This window comes from Panulirus ornatus, chromosome 47 (assembly GCF_036320965.1).
Source record: "Panulirus ornatus isolate Po-2019 chromosome 47, ASM3632096v1, whole genome shotgun sequence".
Lineage (NCBI taxonomy): Eukaryota > Metazoa > Arthropoda > Malacostraca > Decapoda > Palinuridae > Panulirus > Panulirus ornatus.
Genome location: NC_092270.1, coordinates 9,662,529 through 9,688,043, shown reverse-complemented (window position 1 = coordinate 9,688,043; position 25,515 = coordinate 9,662,529). Strand labels below are relative to the sequence as shown.

The 25,515-nt window shown below is 38.4% G+C and overlaps 1 protein-coding gene across 3 annotated transcripts in view; it reads left to right on the top strand.

Moving 5' to 3' along the window:
- The window catches only part of LOC139763535 (low-density lipoprotein receptor-related protein 2-like), a 572,659-nt gene extending 547,191 nt beyond the window's left edge, over window positions 1-25,468 (top strand). For 2 of the 3 annotated variants that reach the window (XM_071689726.1, XM_071689725.1), the window contains exons 23-30: window positions 2,220-2,408; window positions 3,582-3,705; window positions 11,246-11,433; window positions 13,729-13,982; window positions 18,275-18,449; window positions 18,927-18,953; window positions 19,083-19,179; window positions 22,579-25,468. In XM_071689726.1, the coding sequence (XP_071545827.1) occupies window positions 2,220-2,408; window positions 3,582-3,705; window positions 11,246-11,433; window positions 13,729-13,982; window positions 18,275-18,449; window positions 18,927-18,953; window positions 19,083-19,179; window positions 22,579-22,784 (1,260 nt within the window). In that variant the 3' untranslated portion in view covers window positions 22,785-25,468. The remainder of the gene's footprint in view (window positions 1-2,219; window positions 2,409-3,581; window positions 3,706-11,245; window positions 11,434-13,728; window positions 13,983-18,274; window positions 18,450-18,926; window positions 18,954-19,082; window positions 19,180-22,578) is intronic. The other variant, XM_071689728.1, reaches the window with a different exon arrangement.
- The last annotated feature ends 47 nt before the right edge of the window (window positions 25,469-25,515 follow it).

Genomic DNA, 25,515 nt, shown 5'->3' with positions numbered 1-25,515 from the left:
ACAAGTATGGCTAGGATTTCCCAACCATGAAGCAAACAGGTGCATCTAGGGTCCTCTAGGGGTTAAGTTGTTCTTTTCATAATAAAGAAATTTATTGTCCAACCCCAAAACATTTTATAGAGCTTCAGTGACTTTAAGGCTGCCTTCCAGTCAGAAACAGGGAAATTATGCTCTCTTTTGGAGTGGGGAGTTCCTCATCAAGACTGTAATTCTTTTTCCCCAATGATAGTGATATGGCCTTGCCAGAGATGACTTCTCACTCACATTGTAACCATACAGAAAGAGTACAGTAACACCTCCCTTTCACAGTTGCCAACTTCACCTTTTGCAGACCAGCTTTCACAAGGACAATATTGAGTACACTGCACAGTCTCTCCCCTGACCACTTTACTCATTCTGATAACACTTCAGTTAACCCACCCAACCTATATCACTAGGAGAAATGATATACATATACTAAAGGAAATCAAATTGGCTAGTATTCACTTAATCCAAGCTCCAAAACTTCATCATTGATGATTCTGATCCTTACATATCATGCCATCTCACATTTCATCAACATAACTAACCTCGTCATAAACCCAGTGTTCTGTTCATGGATAGAAGACATCATAAAACTTGCTCAAGCAAAAGGACACACCACCAGTAGAGACCACAGGTAATCTAAACTCTCAACTTGCTATTGTTAATCTAAATTATGAAAGACAGACAGCATAGTAGCACTCTTTCCTTAATATTGTGAATGATAAAACCCAGAGCAAACAGCTGTAGCAAACAAGAAAGAAAATCCACTTCTCACTCCTCCCCAGCCCTCATGAATCACCACTCTTAGATCAACCACAAACAACCTGCTGCCTTGAAAAGGACAGTCATGATACTCTTACCCAAAATCCATCAAGAAACATCTGCTATCCCATCCTTCACTGCCACTAACACAGAATGCAGTCGTAACCTTAAAGAACTTCTCTATAAAAGGCCCTAATGGCATGGCAGTCATCCAGATAAAACACTCTAGACCATTTGCAGTCAGTGCTTACAGACATATTCAGCTACTCTTGGTTACACAACAAAAAAATCAATCTAGAAACTTGGTAACATAATGCCTATCCTGGTTGCACAACAAAAAACCCAGTCTGGAAACTTTGTAACACAATACCCATCCAAAATCCTCTAAGCCGACCCACTCTCACTCCTTCTACCACCTCATATCAGTGCTATCTTCAGTGTCCAAACTCCTTGAAAAAATTGATGCACAAAGCAAATAAGTAAAATTTCCCACTCTCACCCACACAGTATGGCTTTAGATCCAATGCACATGAACCTTATACAACACTTCGTAGATGGTCTCAACCAGCCACAATCCTCCTTTCATAGTTTTGGTAGCAATAGACATCAAGAAAGCATTCAGCACATTTCCATAGCACATCCTCACACAAAAGATGCTTGACACCACCGGCTACAGTAATGTCTGCATATGGATAGCCAACTTCATAGCAAAGTCAGTTACAAATTCCTCAAGCTGTGCATCAGTTCCCCAAGGAATAGTTCTTTCCCTGAACCTCTGTAATCTCCTCTACATGATTTGTCAAAATCTTCCCAGCACAGCAATACTGATATTGTTTTCTTTAAAAGCTTTTAAGTTTTAAATGAAGTAGAATATTTAGATATGTACTCTAAGGAAAAAGTTTTTTTTACACTGCTTGCATATGAGAGTTTACAAATATCTAGCCACAAGTTACATGAATTTTTATCATAGATTGTATTTTATGCAGAATCATTTTTGTGAAATATTTACCAACATGAAAAACAGTTGGTTTAAAAATCTTGATCTCAGATGGAAACTTTAAGCGAGAAGGTTACCTGCTGGCTCAAAGTCATGTTTTAGGGATGAATCTACAAATATCAGTATGCTTCACAAATTGATACATAAGAAATGATCTTTCACTATGATTTTAACTGGAGTAATTACCTATTGACTGAGACATATGTGATATTAGCTTAGAAAGTGAGTACATCACAAAAAAAAACAGTAATCATAGTTTAAATTTGTTGATAATCTTACGACATACTAACTGGTGTATAGAGATGATATCTTGGCATCAGGTTAGAAGTGGTATTTGCCCATTCTTTTTAACATCAGATCGTTTATGGAGGTAATTTACCACAGAAAATCATTATTTCTTGTTCAGATATTAATATTTTCTTTTGTTCTGCATCAGGTACTGTCCCAGAGCCATTACTTGCTGCACCCACACTCTTTGTCTATATTTGAAGATAATGTGTATTGGACTGACCGTCAGCTGAACAGAGTCCTTTCAGCCCACAAATTCCATGGCAATAATGAATCTGTTGTGTCACACTTAGTATCACAACCTTTGAGTATACATGTGCATCATTCAGTGTTACAGGTAATGTACAGAATTACTTAAGCATTAACATTTTACTGGTCATTCTTGAAAATTGAAATGAATATTGAATATAAAGTAGGTTTATACAATTTTTTAAGGAATTTGGGTATATTGAATACAGTGCATTATATTGAAAGTCCATGGGTACACTCAAAGATTCTTGTATTTTTTTGGAGACAAAATGTTCATAACACATATAAGTACATCACTTCAGAAATATCCTGTGAAGTAAGAACAGTGTACTGAACTGCTCTGAGGATCTTGATAGACAAAATGTAATTGAGGACCAGAAATTTGGATGATGGTTGGGATGAGGAAGTCAATATTTAGAAGAGGAAGGATCAAGGAATGTGAGATTATATGGGGGTATAGTGAAAAATGGATCATTTGACTGAGGTTGAATTAACAGGTTGCAAGTCTTTTCATACTGAAATATGGGACAGCCTCACTGATTTGCAATCCTTGGGGGCTCTATCCTAGCTGAATTACTGAAATTTCTGAACTATCAAACACTATGAATATATTTCATATCTTGGGATTTTACACCATAATTTATCTTGACTAATTCATGAGATATTCATGGTCATCACAAACCTCACAACATAGTTTACAATTCATGAAAAAAATATAGTAGTATATGACTTATTATAATGTCAACTCTGGTAGAAGGGCAAGGAGTAGGAAAGAAATATAGAATAGCAGTAAAAGGTGTTTTGTGGTGTGAAAATATGAAAGACCTCCAAATGGGGTATTTAGTAAATGTGGCCATAAAAAGGACCATCCCTGAAAGAAAAATCACCCCAATCGTGATTGATTCTTTTTCATTAAAGCTTTCGATTTTGAATGACCCATCTCTGATTCATGCATAACTTTGAAGAAAGTTATTATGGTCATACTTATATACTATCTCATCTTAACAGTGTCCTTATTACATTTTACTGTGCATAGTTTTATGAAAAATTGATATTTTAGTAAATCCCTATTCTAAGTACATTAGTGAAATTTTAGGGATGATGAAAAATTTACTTCTAAACTGTGTGATGAAGTGAGAGCTGGGAATTTTTAGGCATATTCAGGTGACAATGTTGATTTTTTTATTTTAAGTACACTGCTCATTCTTCTTTACTGCAAATTATTACCCTAATAGCAACACCTCTTTTCCCTTGCAAACAGCCTGCTGAAGAGAATCCATGTGCTTCCAGTCCTTGTGCTCACCTTTGCCTTCTGAAACAGCCAACTGGTTACTCGTGCTTATGTCGTCCAGGTTATAAACTTCAAGGTGGCAAGTGCAATCCAGGTGAGTTGTACATCTTTGAAATCATCTTTTTTTTTCTCTCTATCTTTAATATGTCATTAAGTATTTGGTACAAGGTCTTGTATGCTCAGTATAGAAGAAACAGTGTAGATATTCACCATCTTTGTCACTTTGTGTCAGAAACACTGTACAAATGCTAAAAAAAATTGAATATTATATATTATTATACTTTGTCACTGTCTCCCGCGCTAGAAAGGTAGCACAAGGAAACAGACAAAAGAATGGCCCAACCCACCCACATACACATGTATCACGTTAGCAAGGTAGCGCAAGGAAACAGACAAAAGAATGGCCCAACCCACCCACATACACATGTATATACATAAATGCCCACACATGCATATATATGTACTGTTACGAACTCAGTACTTATTATAGCAAGGTCGCCAGTAACATATATATGTTACAAATATTCTACTGGTCCTCGTCTTTGCAAGGACGGTAGATTTGTAATATAGCACAACTCAGGATAACGCTATCTTAACGTTATAGGGTTAAAACAAACACCAAGGTTAGAATTACTTATAATGAAAAGAATTCAAATGTACAAGGTGAACACATAAATCAGGCACAAATCATTTACGTTAACACTGAACATGAGTTTAACATTGAACATATGTTAACAATTTCAGATAAGATTTCAAACCAGGAGATCTCTTTCCGTTGACACTTTGCTCGGTAGCATTACATTTAGTTAGATTCTGACGTGACACAGTACATAAACGTTACACTTAGTTAAACTTGACTTGACACAGTAACATCTTACAACCTAGTTAAACTTGACGGGACGCAGTAACATCTTGCAACCTAGGGCAGCGGTGGCTACGGGGTTCGAGACAGGGAAAGCCTACATTACCTTGCTGGACGCAAGACTGGTGAAGGAATTCAGGTCTCAGACAATCGTCTGAGCTTTTATCTGAATGACCAGCAAGGCAGGAACAGCTGGCCACACCTCGACCCGCCACCTAGTTCTACTATAGGTCACAATGACACAATTGCCCTTGATAGGTCTTCTCGACGTGATTGGCTGAGGGAGGCCTAAGGTCCGGCCTACACATGTGGCGTGCATCCACACTCCTCTGTTCCTTTGTCCACGCCGGCAGCGAGCGCACGTGACGACATACCATAGCACTTCCCATGGTTGGACCTGACGCCGTTGACCTGACGCCGTCGACCTGACGTTTGGGTGCTAGATGGACTGGTCGAGGTCTGGGTCAAGACATAATTACTAAGGCAATCAACACGGTCAGGGAAAGTGAGATCTGGGCCAATAGAAGTCGCTCCCTACACCAAGACACGTCATACACAGAGATACACCAAGACACATATACGAACCACGTGGACACAAACATACATGTTCGTAACAGTACCTATACATTTCGTTTTTTTTTATTATACTTTGACGCTGTCTCCCGCACTAGCGAGGTAGCGCAAGGAAACAGACGAAAGAATGGCCCAACCCACCCACATACACATGTATATACATACACGTCCACACACGCACATATACATACCTGTACATCTCAGCGTATACAGATATCTACACACAGACATATACACATGTACATAATTCATACTGTCTGCCCTTATTCATTCCCGTCGCCACCCCACCACACATGAAATGACAACCCCCTCTCCCCACATGTGCATTAGGTAGCGCTAGGAAAAGACAACAAAGGCCACATTCGTTCACAGTCTCTAGCTGTCATGTATAATGCGCCGAACCACAGCTCCCTTTCCACATCCAGGCCCCACAAAACATTCTATGGTTTACCCCAGACGCTTCACATGCCCTGGTTCAATCCATTGACAGTACTTCGACCCCGGTATACCACATTGTTCCAATTCGCTCTATTCCTTGAACGCCTTTCACCCTCCTGCATGTTCAGGCCTCACTCACACAAAATCTTTTTCACTCCATCTTTCCACCTCCAATTTGGTCTCCCACTTCTCCTCATTCCCTCCACCTCTGACACATATATCCTCTTTGTCAATCTTTCCTCACTCATTCTCTCCGTGTGACCAAACCATTTCAAAACACCCTCTTCTGCTCTCTCAATCACACGCTTTTTATTACCACACATCTCTCTTACCCTTTCATTACTTACTCGATCAAACCACCTCACACCTCATATTGTCCTCAAACATCTCATTTCCAACACATCCTCCCTCCTCTGCACAAACCAATCTATCGCCCATGCCTTACAACCATATAACATTGTCAGAACCACTGTTCCTTCAAACATACCCATTTCTGCTTTCCAAGATAACGTTCTCGCCTTCCTCACGTTCTTCAGCGCTCCCAGAACCTTTGCCCCCTCCCTTACCCGGTGACTCACTTCTGCTTCCATGGTTCCATCCACTGCCAAATCCACTCCCAGATATCTGAAACACTTTACTTCCTCCAGTTTTTTTCCATTCAGATTTACCTCCCAGTTGACTTGTCCCTCAACCCTGCTGAACCTAATAACCTTGCTCTTATTCATATTTACTGTCAGCTTTCTTCTTTCACACACTTTACCAAACTCAGTCACCAACTTCTGCAGTTTCTCACCTGAATCAGCCACCAGCACTGTATCATCAGCGACCAACAACTGACTCACTTCTCAAGCTCTCTCATCCACAACTGACTGCATACTTGTCCCTCTCTCCAAAACTCTTGCATTCACCTCCCTAACAACCCCATTCATAAACAAATTAAAACAACCATGGAGACATCACACACCCCTGCCGCAAACCACCATTCACTGGGAACCACTCGCTTTCCTCTCTTCCTACTCATACACATGCCTTACATCCTCAATAAAAACTTTTCACTGCTTCTAACAACTTACCTCCCACACCATATACTCTTAATACCTTCCACAGAGCATCTCTATCAACTTTTATCATATTCCCTCTCCAGATCCATAAATGCCACATACAAATCCATCTGCTTTTCTAAGTATTTCTCACATACATTCCTGAAAGCAAACGACTGATCCACACATCCTCTACCACTTCTGAAACCACACTGCTCCTCCCCAATCTATTGCTCTGTACATGCCTAGACCCTCTCGATCAATACCCTCCCATATAATTTCCCAGGAATACTCAAGAAACTTATACCTCTGTAATTTGAGCACTCACCTTTATCCCCTTGGCTTTGTACAATGGCACTATACATGCATTCTGCCAATCCTCAAGCACTTCACCATAAACCATACATACATTGAATATCCTCACCAACCAGTCAACAACACAGTCACCCCCTTTTTTAATAAATTCCACCGCATTGCCATCCAAACCCGCCACCTTGCCGGCTTTCATATTCCGCAGAGCTTTCACTGCCTCTTCTCTATTTTCCAAATCATTCTCCCTGACCCTCTCACATCGCACACCACCTCGACCAAGACACCCTATATCTGCCACTCTGTCATCAAACACATTCAACAAACCTTCAAAATACTCGCTCCATCTCCCTCTCACTTCACTTCTACTTGTTATTACGTCCCCATTATCCCCCTTCACTGATGTTCCCATTTGTTCTCTTGTCTTACGCACTTTATTTACCTCCTTCCAATTTTGTGGTTCTAGTGACGACATCAAAAATTATGAGTAGTTTGTTAAAGTGAACTTCACTACATATATGAAGTTTAATTATAGTAACAGTCTATACACAGAATTGATTCATGAAAAATGACCAATGTCTGTAGTAACACCACCTCTGTACACAAAGAGCTTATCCTGCATTAGATCCCAAATAATACCTGTGGTATCATCATCTACAATAACTGTTGCTTTAATCTTTTTTTTTAAGCTCACTTTGTACATTTTCTGTAATACCTTACATTGATATTTCAAATCCAGCAAACCTTAAGGCCTACTTTTTGTTGCTGGAATATTGGAATCTTTATAGATCTTAGGTATCAGTATGCCATGGTGACATGATAACAGATATGATGAAATTTGAATTAACTTGAGAAATTTTCTTTTCCAAATGTACAAGTTTGTGTAAGTTTAAATACATTTTTAATTATATATTGCAATACACTTGAAAAGGAAATTTTAACTGTTTCCAGTTTTAGAGTATATATCTACAACCTTCTATGCTTATGGCAAAACTCAGCAATTTACTCCTTTTCAAAAACTCAGCAATTTACTCCCTCTTCAATTATTAAAGTCAACTTGTTCATCTTTTTGGCTTGATCAGCCATAATCCTACCAACTTGCCAAAGGTGCTGATATCTTCTTCCCTAGTGATTTTGAAAATAGAATTTTCACTGTCTTTATACATTAGAAGAATTGAAGTGTTTTTCTCTGCATCAGGTTCACTTTTTTTTTTTTTTTCTTTTTTGAGAAATTGTCATCATGGAACAGGCAGGTACATTCCCTACTCAAAGCCATGTTTCTTGAAAAGTTTAGATAAAACATTTTGAAATTGGTTAAGAGGTAACTGGTGATTTGGAAAGATGGTGGTAGAAATTGTCTCTATACTGTTGAATTTAACAGTGTCACATGGATGCTGTCATGTGCATTCTTCAGAATGAGTATGCATCAAAGCTTTAAAAATCCATTTTTGGCTCAGTATTATCCATTTTTGGGTTATAGGCTATTGCTATGGTTTAAAGTGCACACAGACCTTTCCCATGCATTATTTGGTCTTACCATATCTCAAATTCAGTAACTTACTGCTTTACTTTCCACTGGGTGGATTGTTTCTATCTGGTCCACGTAAGGGTAGAAATTTCTTGCTGCTAGAATCATTCACAATAACCTCTCATAAAATTATTTTATGCTTACCACTTGTTAATTGTATTCAGAACGACATCAAGTCTATATCAGTGAGAATTGTGGACTAATCATCTATTTTGTCTCTTTTCTTGGCATTTGCACTTGGGTATCATATAATGATGATTCACAGAGTGACTTTGCAATAGTGATATTTGAGAATTAGGGTATAAACCCTTATGATGACACTAATGCACTGCAAAAGCAACAGATTTAAGTAAAATTTTAAGCTTTTAATGGAAAATCAAGAGGAAACCATACTGTAGTCTGTGGAGCTTGACTCTGGATAGGAGGCTTTGGTTTCAATGCATTATATATATGGCATGGTAGGGAATGGATGTGAGAAAAGGGCAGTCTTCTCTTGTTTCAGGTGCTGCCTCACCAATGCAGGCAATGCATACAAGTATGAAAAAGAATAGATCCATTGATAAGATATTCTTTTCTTGTAAAGATAATATTTAAAGATGTAAGGTTATTAGACATAATGCAAATTAAAATTCAGAGCAAAATAATTTAGACTCGTATTCCTCAAGCACTGGCAAACGGCAAAATACTTATTGGATTAGTATCCCTCCTTCTTTGAGTGGGCTTGGAAAGAAAAGATTAGTGATCCAACACACATTATCATCATGTAGATCCACATACTTTGTATATCATTTTACCATTTTTTTCATTGAGATTCCATACTTAGCTATCTGTCGTTATGATACCCTCCCTCCCACCAATTCATTCTTGTCACCCACTTTAATGAGCTTCTCTTCTGGATTCACTTTGTCAGCTCATGATTTGTATTCTTTCCAGTTAACACACTGAATTTCATCTTGTGACATGTATTCAATTGTTATTCTCTTCAAAGTATCACAAATGAGTCTTGTAACCAATAACCCAGAGTTTATATACATCTTTTAAAACTACCAATATTTCATTAGTATTTCCATGTCTTCCCTTGCATAGCCATCACTGTCATCTAACAAGCCTGATTGCACATTCCTCTTTCTGTTTGTTAGATTTTTCTTACCTCTTAAACGTTTTCCTGCACATACACGCAACATATGTAAAGTACCCTTGCATCTTTTGATTTTTATAAGTTACTCCTTGCACATGATAGTATTATACTTTTCAGAAGCAGGTGTAGGTTATTATTCTTAGTTGCTGTCTCCCACGTTAGTGAGGTAGCGCAAGGAAACAGACGAAGGAATGGCCCAACCCACAGACATACACATATATTCCTGAGTCCATGGGGAAAATGAAACACGATAAGTTCCCATGTGCACTTTCGTGTAATAATCACATCATCAGGGGAGATACAAGAGAGTAATATAACAGTCAGTTGATATACAACGAAGAGATGTAGCTAGGACGCCATTTGGTAAACATGCGATTGTCCAAGACAGACAACAAGCATATCATAAACTTATTAAGTGGACAGGAAGGTGAATTGTTTACAAATTTTATCAACAGTAAAGTTATCCAATTTGTATAGACCATCGCTCATATTTAGATTATAATTCTTTGTATATCTAATAATAGAAGATTCAATGATATTTCTCGTGGTGATAGAGTTAGAGTTAATAACTGAGTTGGCATTACTCCAGTCAATACATTGATCATAGTTTTTAACGTGATTAAACAAGGCATTTGATTCTTGTTCCGTTCTTATACTATATTTATGTTGCTTAAGTGTAACAGGAAGATCCTTACCAGTCTGCCCAACATAAAACTTATCACAATTTCTACATGGCACTTTATAGATGCACCCAGCAGAATTTTCTGGTGAATTCCTGATTGAGATATTCTTTATAGTATTATTGTTGCTGAATGCAACATTTACATTAAAGGATTTAAGCATCATGGAAAGTAAAGTAAAATTATTATTAAAAGGGAGAATTAAAAGATTCTTGGTGTCATTGGGAGGTTTGGGCTCAACTCTATAAAATGAATTCTTTGCTAACTTAAGGGGTTTATTAATGAAAGATCTAGGGTACTTTTACTTAGATCCAGTAGAATATATCTTCTCAAACTCATCATCAATATACTCTAGACTACATATACGTAATGCCCTAAGGAACATAAATTGAAATGATGATAATTTATCTCTGTCAAGTTGAGATGAGTAATAATGGATATATGAGCATACATTAGTAGGTTTTCTGTATATTCTAAACTTAAACTTGTTTCCTTGGCTATGGATTATGCAATCTAAAAATGGTAACATACCATAATTTTCATTTTCTACAGTAAATTTGATGGAAGGTACTAAATTGTTAAGTAAGGGGAGAAATATTTGTAAATTATCATTTGTTGGCCAAACACAAAGAACATCATCTCCATATACATACTTATGCATTTCAATGTATACTTACATATACATACACGGACATAAACATAAATACACATGTACATATTCATGCTTGCTGCCTTCATCCATTCCCATCACCATCCCGCCACACATGAAAAAACAGCACCCCCCCCCGCGCGTGTGAGGTAGCACAGTTTTCAGAGGCAGGTATAGGTATACAACTTAAATTGGAGACCACATAGAGCTACTTTGGGAATTAATTCTTTAAAGAGGGACTCCTCAGCCCCATCCCTGCAAATTTTCAAAAGGCAATGATGCCTTATAACATAAAGAAGACACTGCTTCTCTCAAACAGTGCTTTCCTTTCAGATTTTCTAATAGGATATAGCCCACATTTTTATTTTAATAGGATATAGCCCACATTTTTATTTAAAGTGCAAAATTCTTTTTCAGAGGAAACACCTTACTTAATGGTGATGAAAGGTAGCCAGATTGTGGATGTGGCACTTAAGCCTGGAGAAAAAGGTGCCGCAGGATTCCTCACACCTATTGTAGGAGTAGAAAATGGACTTGAACTAGATTATGACCGCAACAATGAACGAATCTTCTGGATTGAGGCCATAACTAAGGATAGTGAAAATGTATGTTGTTACATTAGATTTAAAGTTAAAGTTTTAAAGTAGCTGAGGTGCTCTGGATGAGAGCTAGACAAATAATAAAATAAGAAATGTCAAAAAATATAGAGTACTCTAGCATAAAGAAAAAGTAGGAAGAGGGATGATTTTTAATGTGAGGTAGGGAGAAAGAATTCTACTAATGTAATCCATGCTAATCATAGAAGGGGCCAGGAGCATGGGGCTGGAAATCATCTTGTATTTCACTTTCTAAAAGATGAAGCAGTAGGAGACATGCAGGGAATGTTCATCCTTCTCGAAGGCTCAGGTTGTGATGCCTTAATGTTTGCGGATGTAAAGGTGAGAAGAGAGGAGGGATAGGCAGTATGCTTTAGGAAAGAAATCTGATTGTTCTGGCTCTTGATGAAACAAAGCTCAGTGGCAAAGGGAAAGAATGGCTTGGAAATGTCCTAGGAGTAAAGTCAGGAGTTGGTGAAATGACAAGAGCTAAGGAAGGAGTAGCAAATGCATCTGAGGTAGGAGTTGTGGAAGTGTGTGAAAGATTGTAAGGAAGTGAATTTAAGACTGATGTGGATAAAAATGAAAGTGGATGGTGAGAGATGGATCCTGTATGGTGATCCTGCCCCAGATAATGAGAAGAAAAATCATGAGAGGCTAGTGTTTGAGGGGCAGCTGATTGAGTTTGTCAGCAGTTTTGATGCAAGAGACAAAGTAATTGTGATGGGTGATGCTGAAGTGAGTGATGTGGCTTTTGGGGTATGATTTGGGGGCATGAGTATTTGATATGAATAGAAATTTGAACAGCTTGTGGAGGTTTGTGCTGAAAAAGGACTGGGATGCATATGCAGATGGTGCGAGTAGGAAAGATGTTGAGCAGACACTTTTGGATTACATATCAATTGAAATATGTGTAAAAGAGAGACTTATGGATGGAAACTTGCTGAGGGTAGCGGATGGGATGTCTGATCCCTGTCTTGTGAAGCCAAGGATGAAGAATTGTAAAGGTTGTAGGAAAAGAGGAAACAATTTAGTTGGGAAGAGAGTAGTGAAAGTGAGCAAACTTGGAAAAGAGACTTGTGTGAAAAAGTACCAAGAGAGGTTGAGTGTGGAATAGCAAAAGGTAAGAGCTGATTAAGCAGGGGGAGTGGGTGAGGAATGGGAGATGTTTAGAGAAGCAGTGCTGGCATGTGAGAGATAGGAGGTGGCTAAATCAGAATGGGTAATTAGTGTTGGGCTGAAGAAGTAAAGTTGCTAGTGAAAGAGAAAAGGGAGGCATTAGGGTGGTGCTTAGAGGGAAGGAGTGAAAATGATTGGGGGATATACAAGAGAAAGCAGCAGGTGGTCAAGAGTAAAGTGTAGGTGTTGAAAAAGAAGGCAAAAGAGAGTTGGTTGGGGTGAGTGAGTATCAGTAAACTTTAGAAAGAAAATGATTATTTGCAAGGAGATTCATAATGTACAAAAATCAAGAGGACAAATAGGAGCATCATTAGAGGGTTGAAAACAGGTAGTCATGAAGTAAGGAGGAGACTTATTGAGTATTTTGAAGGATTGTTGAATGTGTTTGATGATAAGGTGGTAGATGGAGGGTGTTTGGAGATGGGAGGATGGGGTGAAAAAGATTTTGAGTGCTTGGGGCTTGAACAGACAGGAGGGAGAAAGGCATGCATGAGATACGTGAATTAGAACTATGTGGACCACCATACAAGGGTTTACTTATCTGCTTTATTACAGAATTACTTTGCTACCAGTAAGTGAAAGGTCTGTTATGGTACTTCCATATATATGTTTGGATATATTATTTAACTAAGTATAAATACATCTATTCTATCTATTTCTGATGCCTGATCCCACCTGCAACTCCCTCAAGGTGCTGGCCACAACAGTAGAGTCTCCATAACTAGTGAACCCCAGTGTCGTTTCTTATCCTTTAGTGCCCCATCCTTAACAGGCTGCTGGCAGAGGGCAACTCTCATGAAAAGCATGAAATAAAAGGTTCACTACAATTAATGAAGAAATGGTTGAAACATTATTTCAAAAGAAAGGTTCAGATCACACAATAGTTAAGATTCATGTATTCATGCTTCTTTCTTTTATTTGATAGGAAAAGTTTTTTCAATTGCAAAATGCAATTATCCATAACCCCTTAAGTAATGCAAATTAGTAATGCAACCTAGCATGCTTGAGAGGCAGGAGCTGTGCATGTTTACACAAGTCCAGTAGAGAAAAGCAATTTTGACATGGAAGGATTTTTTTTTATCTCCATGCACGTTTAATGTATTCATGTACTGATTTATCTTTCAGGGTACAATTTATACCATGAATATTGGGGGTGGTAATCGATCAACCTACCTGGACTTGGGAATTGTTGGCTCTCCTTACACCATGGCATGGGATTGGGTCGGACAGAATATGTACATTGGAAACCGTGTAGCCAACAACATTGAAGTTCTTAAACTAGATGGCAAGAATAAATACCAGAGTGTGATCTTGGATAATAATGGGAATGCCACTGGTGTAGGCAGACCCAAGTCTATGTGTCTTGATCCTGTGGATGGGTAAGTGCTGTTATATTTAACTTTATGGATGATTGCTTTCTGAAAAAAATATTATTCATTAGTGCTGTTCCTTATTTTTGATAACTACATCATCAGTAGAGTGTATTTGAATGATTACTTTATTGATATGTCAGTAGCAGAGGCTTGTGAATTTTAGTAAACTGCTTTTCTGAGTGTGATGATAAGCCAAGAATCTAACTTGAAAGTCCTGTTAAGTTGTGTGGCAACATGACATAACCAGAGATGAGATTGCCAGAATTATTCTGTTTGCATGCACTGGAGTTTCTCACTGATGACTCCTAGACCTTTGATATGTGTTTCCCTGTAGTCTCTCCCTGTTTGGCCTCATTATGATGTCATCAGTATTTTGATTTTTAAGTTGTACAGGTCATCTAAAATGAGACTTCTTAGATTGGACAAAAACAATTTTTTCTTTACAGAAAATAGGTAGATTAATCATAAGAAAAGAAAACCCCCTGAAATAGTATACTTTCTGCTCTGTAGATATAACAGTGTTTTGAATGGCCCATATTCAGTTTGTGGGTGGGTGGGGGTGGCAGTATACAAATTTCTTTTTTTTTTTTCCAAGCATCATTTTGCATATACTGTATATACACCTTAGCTGAACACACAATTTATGGTTTCTTTCCATGTATGATTTCACTCTGTATATTGAGAACACTACACACATTACTTACATATTTACCCAGGCAGAATTTTATCATTTGCTTGAATAGATGAACAGCTAGCATTACCAAACGCCACTCACTTGTGGTTATGCTGCAAGATTAAGTTCACCTTTAGCAAGGTTGTGTGATTGGAGTACAATTTCATGGAAGAATTTCTCAATCCAGAGGAGTCCATCCTTTCCTTGCTGCCAAATGTAGTAATGCCTTCAAGTTGAGGAAACCTTTAGAGAAGGGGTTATTGTTGTTATTATCATTTTTTAGCATATTATACTTTGTCGCTGTCTCCCGCATTAGCAAGGTAGCGCAAGGAAACAGGCAAAAGAATGGCCCAACCCACCCACACACACGTGTATATACATACACATCCACACACGTACATATACATACCTATACATCTCAATGTATACATATATATACACACTTGGACATATACATAAATACACATGTACATAATTCATACTGTCTGCCCTTATTCATTCCCGTCGCCACCCCACAACACATGAAATGACAACTCCCTCCCCCACATGTGCACGAGGTAGTGCTAGGAAAAGACAACAAAGGCCACGTTCATTCACACTCAGTCTCTAGCTGTCATGTATAATGCACCAAAACCACAGCTCCCTTTCCACATCCAGTCCTCACAAAACTTTCCATGGTTTGCCCCAGACGCTTCACATGCCCTGGTTCAATCCATTGACAGCACATCGACCCTGGTATACCACATTCTTCCAATTCACTCTATTCCTTGCACGCCTTTCACCCTCCATCATGTTCAGGCCCCGATCACTCAAAATCTTTTTCACTCCATCTTTCCACCTCCAATTTGGTCTCCCACTTCTCCTCATTCCCTCCACCTCTGACACACATATCCTCTTTGTCAATCTTTCCTCACTCATTCTCTCCATGTGACCAAACCATTTCAAAACACCCTCTTCTGCTCTCTCAACCACACTCTTTGTATTACCACACATCTCTCTTACCCTTTCATTACTTACTTGATCAAACCACCTCACTCCACATATTGTCCTCAAACATCTCATTTTCTGCACATCCACCCTCCGCACAACTCTATTTATAGCCCATGCCTTGCAACCATATAACATTGTTGGAACTACTATTCCTTCAAACATGCCCATTTTTGCTTTCCAAGATAACGTTCTCGACTTCCACACATTTTTCAACACTCCCAGAACTTTCGCCCCCTCCCCCACCCTATGATTCACTTCTACTTCCATAGTTCCATCCGCTGCCAAATCCACTCCCAGATACCTAAAACACTTCACTTCCTCCATTTTCTCTCCATTCAAACTTACCTCCCAGTTGACTTGTCCCTCAACCCTACTGTACCTAATAACCTTGCTCTTATTCACATTTACTCTCAGCTTTCTTCTTTCACACACTATGCCAAACTTGTTTTTTTTGTTTTTGTTATTATTATTATTGTTATTATTATTATTATTATATAATCCTAGGGGCTGCAGTACTTCCAATAGTACAAAATGATGGCCTCCTTTGGAGTGAGAAGTTCCTTCGTGAGACTGTATTTCCTAGCCTCCTTTGGAGTGAGAAGTTCCTTGGTGAGACTGTATTTCCTTTCATTAACAGTGAAACAGCTTTGCCAAAGGTGACTCTTCACCAGTGGTGTCACCACAAGTAAGCAGAGTTTGTTGATGACTGGAGAAGGGATCCTGTGATTAGTTGTTTCCTGTCCTGGGATTTCCCTTTATTTTTATGAATCTCCTTCAGCACTCGGGAAGCAAGCCATTTTCACCTCAGGAACCACAGGTCATAAAGTGTTGTGATGTGCGTAAGTGCGTAAAGTGTAGGGCAATTGAATGATAAGTGCTCAGTGTCTTCTTTATGGTAGTTGCATCATGGGGTTGAAAAGTCTTGGGATTTGTTGAATTGGTGTTTGTAGTGTTGTAGTGATGGGTTACATTCAGATCATAAAGGGTGAGTGTGACTCATGTTTGTCAGGGGAGTTTAGTTTCTGATGGATGTATGTCTAATGGGTTAAAGTTTAGAAATGAGTTAGGAGGTTGGTTGTTCAGTTAGGTTAGTTCAATGTGTACGTAATTTCTTGGTGTTACATATGTTGGAGATTTGGTGGATCTGTGAGTTTAAGCTACTGAAGTGTGAAACAGCTTTAAACCTTTTATTTCTTCTTTGGGATTGGTGGTCAGTTGTAGAGTGATTTTGGAGGGATGAGTCTAGTGCTATAGAATATAATGATAATGAAAAGGAATGAATTAATTATTTTCCTATCACTGCAGGTATAAGCAGTGATACTAAAGTAATTGTTCCTTCTTTTTCTATGACTACATTTTCAGTATTGGGTGTTTTACTTGGGGAGAAAGAATGGAAGTTTACATAAACATCATGAAACATCAGGCATGCAATTCCTTCATGAATGTCACGTGGAATTATTGTCATTTAAATGATTTCACGATTTCACAAAATTTATGGCTAATGGAATTCTTGAAGGCCAGTTTAAAGCTATAACCTAGACAAAACTGTAATACTGTTGCTTATCTCACTAACTATTATAGAGTTTTTCATTAGAAAAAGAAAAGAAATATTCCCTTTAGCAAGAGCAGTGAGGGGGTTGATATTTACAAGAAGGAGATGGTTTGATGGATTGGAGGAAGCCTTAGGGTTTTAGGGCACGAACGTTCAGGAGGGCAAGAGCTGTGTGTTGGATAGAAGAGTTGTAATATTGCAGTATATGGAGGTAATATTCTGCTAAAGGGGTGAACTAAGATATGTGAAGCAGTCAAGGTGAAGCATGGTTTAGTCTGTAGAGTTTGGCTGTGAAAGATAGTCTATGGTTTCTTTACAACTCACATGGAAGCTAGAGACTGGATGCTTGTAAGCAAGCCATTTGTTTATTCCTGATGCTACATTGCAGTTTAAAGCTATATTCCTCTAATGGGCTGAACCAGGACATGTGAGACAGTCAAGATAAAACATTGTTCAGTCTGTGGAGCTGGGTGTGGATGGTAGTTTTTGGCTTCTGTGCATCATATATGGCAACTAGAACCTGGATATAAGAAAATAAAGCCATTTGTTTATTTCTGATGCTGCCCTGCAAAGACATATAAAAGAGCTTTGAACAGAAACACAGATAGTTTGCCATCAGCCTTAAATAAGTGGTTTCTTAGTTCAGAAGTCATTACTGAGCCTAGATGAAGTGAGCTGAGGATATACTTGTGTCTTCTTTTGTATCCTCTTCAGTTTACTTCATTTAGACAGGTACTATGTGTTGTAGTTGGGTGGTGCTATTTACAAGGTAGCTTTTACATCTGTTCACCTTTTAGATTTTGCTTTTGTAAACAGGAAATAGCAAAGGTTAGATGTTCATTTAGTTTCAGCATAAATGGATTCATTGTATAATAGTTTTCTAGTCATTTTCCCATATTTTTGTTCATGCCAAATTATAGATGGAACCTTTAGACATATCCTTGATTAACTCTCTCAAGACTTGAAAGTAATTCTTACCCGTTGAATGCCTGATTTTTTTTGTTAAATGAAATCATTATGTTTTAAATGTATGCATGCTGTGAATTATGCTTTTATGTATTAACATGTGATTTGGTGTTGCAGCTTTTTGTACTGGCTGGATGATGGTGGTGTTGGTGTTCCTGCTAAGGTTGGTAAAGTTGGAATGGATGGTATAAATCCAGTCATCTTATACAACTTCTCAAATATTCAACCTGAATTCATCACAATTGACATAGAAGCCAAGGAGTTATACTGGTCAACCAGCAATAAGGGGAAAGTAAGTTACCCAGTGATGTGACTGTTATTGATTTTTGCATGTCTTATACTGTTAAAAGAATACATTGTCCTCTAATCCAAGAAGGCAAACTTGATCTTAGAGTTGGACACATTTGCCAAGATTTCATTGTTGCATTATACTTATGGAGATGATGTAATAACCAGTCATCATATTTATCAGTACAGCCTAGGAAGTTTTTACAGTGGTGAGTTGAAATGTCTGTAACATACTGGTTAGATAAGTTTTAGAAGAGTTTAACGTAGGATTTATATAAAACCATGGGGTATGTGAAAATACGTGCCTCTGACAGATGATGAAGATTTAGGCTCATTTTCCAAGATACCAGTGAGTGCTGTTTTCTGTGGTAATCAGATAAGCAGGCACATTTTCCTGTAATTTGTTTAGTTCTGGTAACTAAGAAAAATTTATGCTGCACAGTGGAAAGTAACTTGAATCTCACCCTGTATTTGCATGCAGCCAGGAGATGAAGATGTAAAAGCAGAGGTAAATAACACTCTTTATTGTCTTTTTTTTTCCTGTGAGTATATGCAGAAGTACAATTAGATTTTTCTAAGTTTTTTCTGCTCTACTACTTTAATGCAACAGCTTTTCTGAATGTGTATCTGATTTCAGATAATGACCAGTGATGTGTATGGAAACAATATCAGGACAATTCTTACAGAAGCTAATAATATAGCAAATCCCAGAGCTCTCGCTGTCTATGAAAGCCGTAAGTGTGGACTTGTTCTGTTTGAAGTCTATCATATCTCAGAAGTTAATCTCAAAGTTTATTAACACTAGCAGTTGCTGTTTCTAACATGAAGTAATACATTCATGGGGACTGTTTTCCTATTGGTCGTCTTCCAATTATATGATAATTTTTCAGACTTCTAGCTTGTTTGGTTTTCTGGCATGCACTCTGTGGCATTAACCATTCAGATGATTGAATTAAAAGATTTAAGGATTTGCCAATAAGTATTGACAGATCACTTATTCTGATGCATATGCACAGCTTGATCAAAACCAGTACCTAGTTGCTTGCAGTTTATTCTTCTTGTGTCCTACACCGAGTACGTCAAGTTTAAAAGGTTACACCTTTCAGATGAAAGTGTAAGAGATGGGATACAGAAAGTGTAAAACTCTCTCCCTATATTACACAAATTGGGAGTCACATATACTTGTTACCTTGACATACCGAAACCACAGCTCCCTGTCCTCATCCAGGACCCACAGACCTTTCCATGGATTACCCCAGATGCTTCACATGCCCTGGTTCATTCCATTGACAGCATGTCGACCCCAGTAGACCACTTCATTCCACTTCACTCTGTTCCTTGCAAACCTCTAACCCTCCTGTATTTTCAGGCCCCGATCACTCAGAATCTTTTTTGCTCCATCCTTCCACCTCCAGTTTGGTTTCCCGCTTCTCCTTGTCCCTCCACCTCTGATGCATACTTCCTCTTTGTCAATCTTTCCTCTCTCATTCTCTCCATATGTCCAAACCATTTCAACACACCCTCTTCTGCTTTCTCAACCACACTCTTTATTTCCACACATCTCTCTAACCCTTTCATTACTTACTTGATCAAACCACCTCACACCACATATTGTCCTCAAACATTTCATTTCCAGTACATACAATCCTATCTATAGCCCATGCCTTGCAGCCATATAACATTGTTGGAACCACTATTCCTTCAAACATACCCAGTTTTGCTCTCTTAGATAATGTTCTCTCCTTCCACACATTCTTCATCGCTTCCAGAACCGTTGCCTCCTCCCCCACCCTGTGACTCATTTCCGCTTCCATGGTTCCTTTCACTGCTAAGTCCACTCCCAGATATTTAAAACGCTTCACTTCCTCCACTTTTTCTCCACTCAAACTTACTTCCCAATTAACTTGTCCTTCAACCCTACTGAACTTAATAACCTTGCTATCATTCACATTGACTCTCACTTTCAACTTTCTCCTTTGACATACTTCCAAACTCAGTCACCTACCTCTGCAGTTTCTCACACAAATCAGCCACTAGAGCTGCATCATCAGCTAACAACAACTGACTCACTTTCCAGGCCTGCTCATCCACAAGAGACTGCATACTTGCCCCTCTCTCCAAAACTCTTGCATTTACCTCCCTAACCACCCCATACATAAACAACCATGAGAACATCACACACCCCTGCAGCAAACCGACATTCACTGGGAACTAGTCACTCTCCTCTCTTCCTACACATCCTTGGTGAAAACCTTTCACTAGCAACGTACCTCCCACACCATATACTCTTAAAACCTTCCACAAAACATCTCTATCACCCCTATCATATGTCTTCTCCTGATACATAAATGCTACAAACAAATCCATCTGTTTTTCTAAATATTTCTCACATACATTCTTCAAAGCAAACACCTGATCCACACATCCTCTACTACTTCTGACACCACACTGCTCTTTCCCAATCTGATGCTCTGTACATGCCTTGACCCTCTCAATCAATATCCTTCCATATAATTTCCTGGGAATACTCAACAAACTTATGCCTCTGTAGTTTGGACACTCACCTTTATCCTCTTTGCCTTTGTACAATGGCACTATGCATGCATTCCATCAATCCTCAGGCACTTCACCATGGTCCATACATACATTGAATATCCATACCAATCAGTCAACAACACAGTCACCCTTTTATGAATAATCCACTGCAATACCATCCAAACCTCACACCTTGTTGGATTTCATCTTCCGCAAGCTTTCACTACCTCTTCTCTTATCATTAAACCATTCTTCCTGACCCTCCCACCTCACACAGTACCCTGACCAAAACACCCTATATCTGCCACTCTATCATCAAATGCATTCAACAAACCTTCAAAATATGCACTCCATCTCCTTTTCACTTCATCAGTACCTGTTATTACCTCTCCACTTGCCCCCTTCTGATGTTCCTATTTGTTCTCTTGTCTTACGGACATTATTTACCTCCTTCCAAAACATATTTTTTATGTATACTTAATTGCTGTCTCTTGCGTTAGCAAGGTAGCACAAGGAAACAGACAAAAGAATGGCCTGACCCACCCACATACCATGTATATACATAAACGCCCACACATGCACATATACATACCCATACATTTCATTGTATACATACATATATACACACACATATACATATATACACATGTATATATTCACCCACCCAGCCACACATGAAACAGCACCCCCCTTCCCCGCACGTGCGCAAGGTAGTGCTAGGAAAAGACAACACAGGCCACATTCATTCACGCAGTCTCTAGCTGTCATGTGTAATGCTCCGAAACTACAACTCCCTTTCCACTTCCAGGCCCCACAAAACTTTCCATGGTTTACCCCCAAACACTTTACTTGCCCTGGTTCAATCCATTAACAGCACGTCAACCCCGGTATACCACATCGTTCCAGTTCACTCTATTCCTTGCATGCCTTTCACCCTCCTGTATATTCAATCCCTGATTGCTCAAAATCTTTTTCACTCCTTTCTTCCACCTCCAATTTGGTTTCCTACTTCTCTTTCCCTCCACCTCTGACACATATATCCTCTTTGTCAATCTTTCCTCACTCATTCTCTCCATGTAACCAAACCATTTCAGTACACCCTCTTCTGCTCTCTCAACCACACAAACATCTTTTTATTCTACCTAAAATTTAATGATACTCTCTCACCCCAACTCACATTTGCCATCTTTTTCAACCCTTGCACCTTTCTCTTGACCTCCTGCCACTTCCTTTTATACATCTCCCAGTCATTTGCACTACTTCCCTGCAAGTATTGTCCAAATGCCTCTTTCTCTTTCACTAACAACCTACTTCTTCATCCCATCACTCACTACCCTTTCTAATCTACCCGCTTCCCACCTTTCTCATGCCACATTTATCTTTTGCACCAGCCATCACTGCTTCCCTAAATACATCCCATTCCTCACCCACTCCCCTCATGTCATTTGCTCTCACATTTTACCATTCTGATATATGATATATAATATGTAATATATGATATTACATTTTGAAGCTTTGTAATAAGGACAATAAATATCATGATTTATGTTTAAGTATGAAGCCCTCAATTATTCTAAATATGATATCTTTCTTTTCAGGTCTGTATTATCTTGACCCCTTACATGAAAAAGTTGAACGTGTAGACCTCCCTGATGGTGGGAATCCACTAGTGTTGCTGGATAATGAGATGAATTTGAAAACAATTAAGGTGTTCCAGAAGCGGCCAGGTGAGATGAGAGACATAAGTAAGTGTTCTACACCTCAGATTGTCATGTGCACCACTCAAATCAACCATTGCCATTGATGCTTCTTTTTTCTCCATTTGACATGTGAACCACCAAACTGATGCCAACAGAACTTCTAGGAGGCTGTATAGGACAAAAGGCAGCACATGAATTACACCAACAGCTACTGGATAGCTGGTTACCAGGCTGAGTTAGATAGTTTGAGAACTAGTCAGTCAGTTGGATATGCCTAACCTCATAGCTTGTTCCTTGGTACCGATTTATATCTTGAGATTAGCAAACAGATTCCTTATTTGGAGGCTGTCGTCCTCTGTAGTGGAAAATTATTTTGTGGTTTATAGGATTTACCCAAGAGGTGCTTTTAGTTTGGTTTAGACTGCATGAAAGTACATGGGAAGACAAATGAAAGTTTAAAGTTGATATGTATTGTTTGTGGAACTAGGTGACAAGTGCAACCTTTCATCTTTGCCTGAGGTTTCTTATTTTCAGCTGAAAGTGACCCTCTTTGATTCAGATTAACTTTAGCTCAGTATTTCAGTGATTCAACAGTTTTTACATTCATGGCAAGGAAAGGATAGTGGTTACCAAGCTATATCTCAACATTTGAACATATGCAACCCATAGTATACTTAGTTAACGAAACCTTGAGATTTTCAGCTTGTCTCTGGGTACTAACATTAGCATGCTTTGGCACAGGTTCTTAAACACCTTTAATAGTTTACCTCCTCACCCATTACATCTTCTCATGAGTGTAAAACTCCCTTTTTGTAACAAACATATTTTGTCTGTATGTCTCCTGAGGCAAAAAAGGGGTCTTAAAACATTCCTTCATTTATATTGTCACATTCTGAAGCTGAGTAAGGATTTTTCTTTGAAGAAGTACAATGATGTGTCTGTATGTACCTGGTTGAAGGGGAAGGTGCCTTTTTCTTGACCAGCCTCTCTTGTACTTCTCCCTTGCATTTATACCCCTTCCTTACAGATGTTGTCCATATATTTTCCTTTTCTTTTCCACTTGCGATATAACTTCCTCTTTCCACCGCTCTATACCCTTTCTTATATGGCCACTCCCACCTTCAGTATATTTTACTCTAGACCTCTTTAGTAAAGCACTGCCTTCTGTGTACTTTCCATCTCATGCAGTCTCTTTCATTTACTGTCACTTTGTGGCATTCTTCACTCAATCTGTGGTATTTCTGCACTGAGGCCTTTTTCTTAAGTTATCTCATGCAAGGAGGCTCAAAGATGCCTTGTAATAGGTAAGATTTTAATTAGAAATTGAAGTAAAGGGAAAACATGTGTATGGCAGTCACATTCTCTCTAGAATGCTGGAATTAATCCTCTAAAGGGAAAGGCTTTTTCAGTGGTAAGATTTTTGCAGAATTTAACCACTCCCTGAATTGCTAATATGAAACCGAAGGACCCATTTAAGGGGTTCCTGCAGCTTCAAGGCTGTATTCCATACAGGAACATGAAAATGATGATCTCATGCAAGAACATCCTCAGCCTTCCCAAAGGCAACTTCACACTTACAGTGTAACCACTTGCAGGTGACTCCAGTATTAGCTGTTCTGTGAAGGAAACTGTCCTTTATGTTTAAAATGCTGCTTTTTAGTAGTTTGTTTTCCCAGTTAAGAAGATTGCTTTTGGTAAAGGAAAGACATGTTTCTCTTTTGACAAAATGCAAATTTCCAGTTTGTCATAAATCTTCCTGTTTCTTTTGGTGATTCTTAACCATTTTGATAGCAAGGGGTATACTGAAGGGTTCATGAATGCTAGGTTGGGTGGAATATGTCTTGTGATAATTGACTCATCCTGGTACTATGCAATTCAGTTTATGATGGGTCCTTTTCTTGTTTAAAGTATTTGTGGAAAACTAACATCAGGTACTGCACTATAGATATATTAGAGGCACTAGTTTGGTTGTTCACATATCACAACGAAGAAACAAGTTTATCCTTTGTGGGATTTATTTTCTTTAAACTACCTATGATTTTCATACCAGATTATGAATGATGTCTTTTATTTTTGACACTTGTTTGCTTGAGTTTAATGACTCTCATTAATATGAAAAACCTTTGAAAAGATGAAGAACTGGAGAATCACTTTATTGACTTTGTTTTAGTATGTGAATCCATTTTGATGAATGCATGATAGTTCTTTGCTTATGATAGCACTGTTTTTTTACAGTTCATAGTAAGGGGCATTCAGCTTGTCGAAAAATTCTTTAAATCTCCCATTTTCATAGGATGGCTTCATCCAGATGTAAATTACACCCTTCCAACTCAGCCTTGCTATGAACTAGACCTTTTATATCATGATTTTTCATTGTTAAGAAATATACCTATCGGGAGTATAGTACCTGATGTGTTTTTACTTTAAAAGTTTGATATTTACTTAACATTGAATACCCTTAAATGCAGTAAAACTTTAAACCTTGTACACACCACTGGCTTTTTCTCATGAAAATTTTCAAAAATGATTTTGCAAATATAAGCATACTTAGAGCATAGATGGTTTCATAGAAAGATGTATTATGGCACTCTGTTCAAATAGAAGGATCATATCAAGTACAGTTGGTGGCTGTGTTGTGGCAGTATACTTTCAGTCTGTTGAAGATGACTGAATTTGATCTAAATATGGCTGCAGAAACTTTCGTCGCTGTAACTCATTTACATATGACACCCAGAAATGCCTAGTCACTGAGAACAGTGGTGTTAAAAGTATATTTTTTTCAATATTTGATAGAAAAAGTGACAACTGCAATTTCTATATAAATCATTATAATAC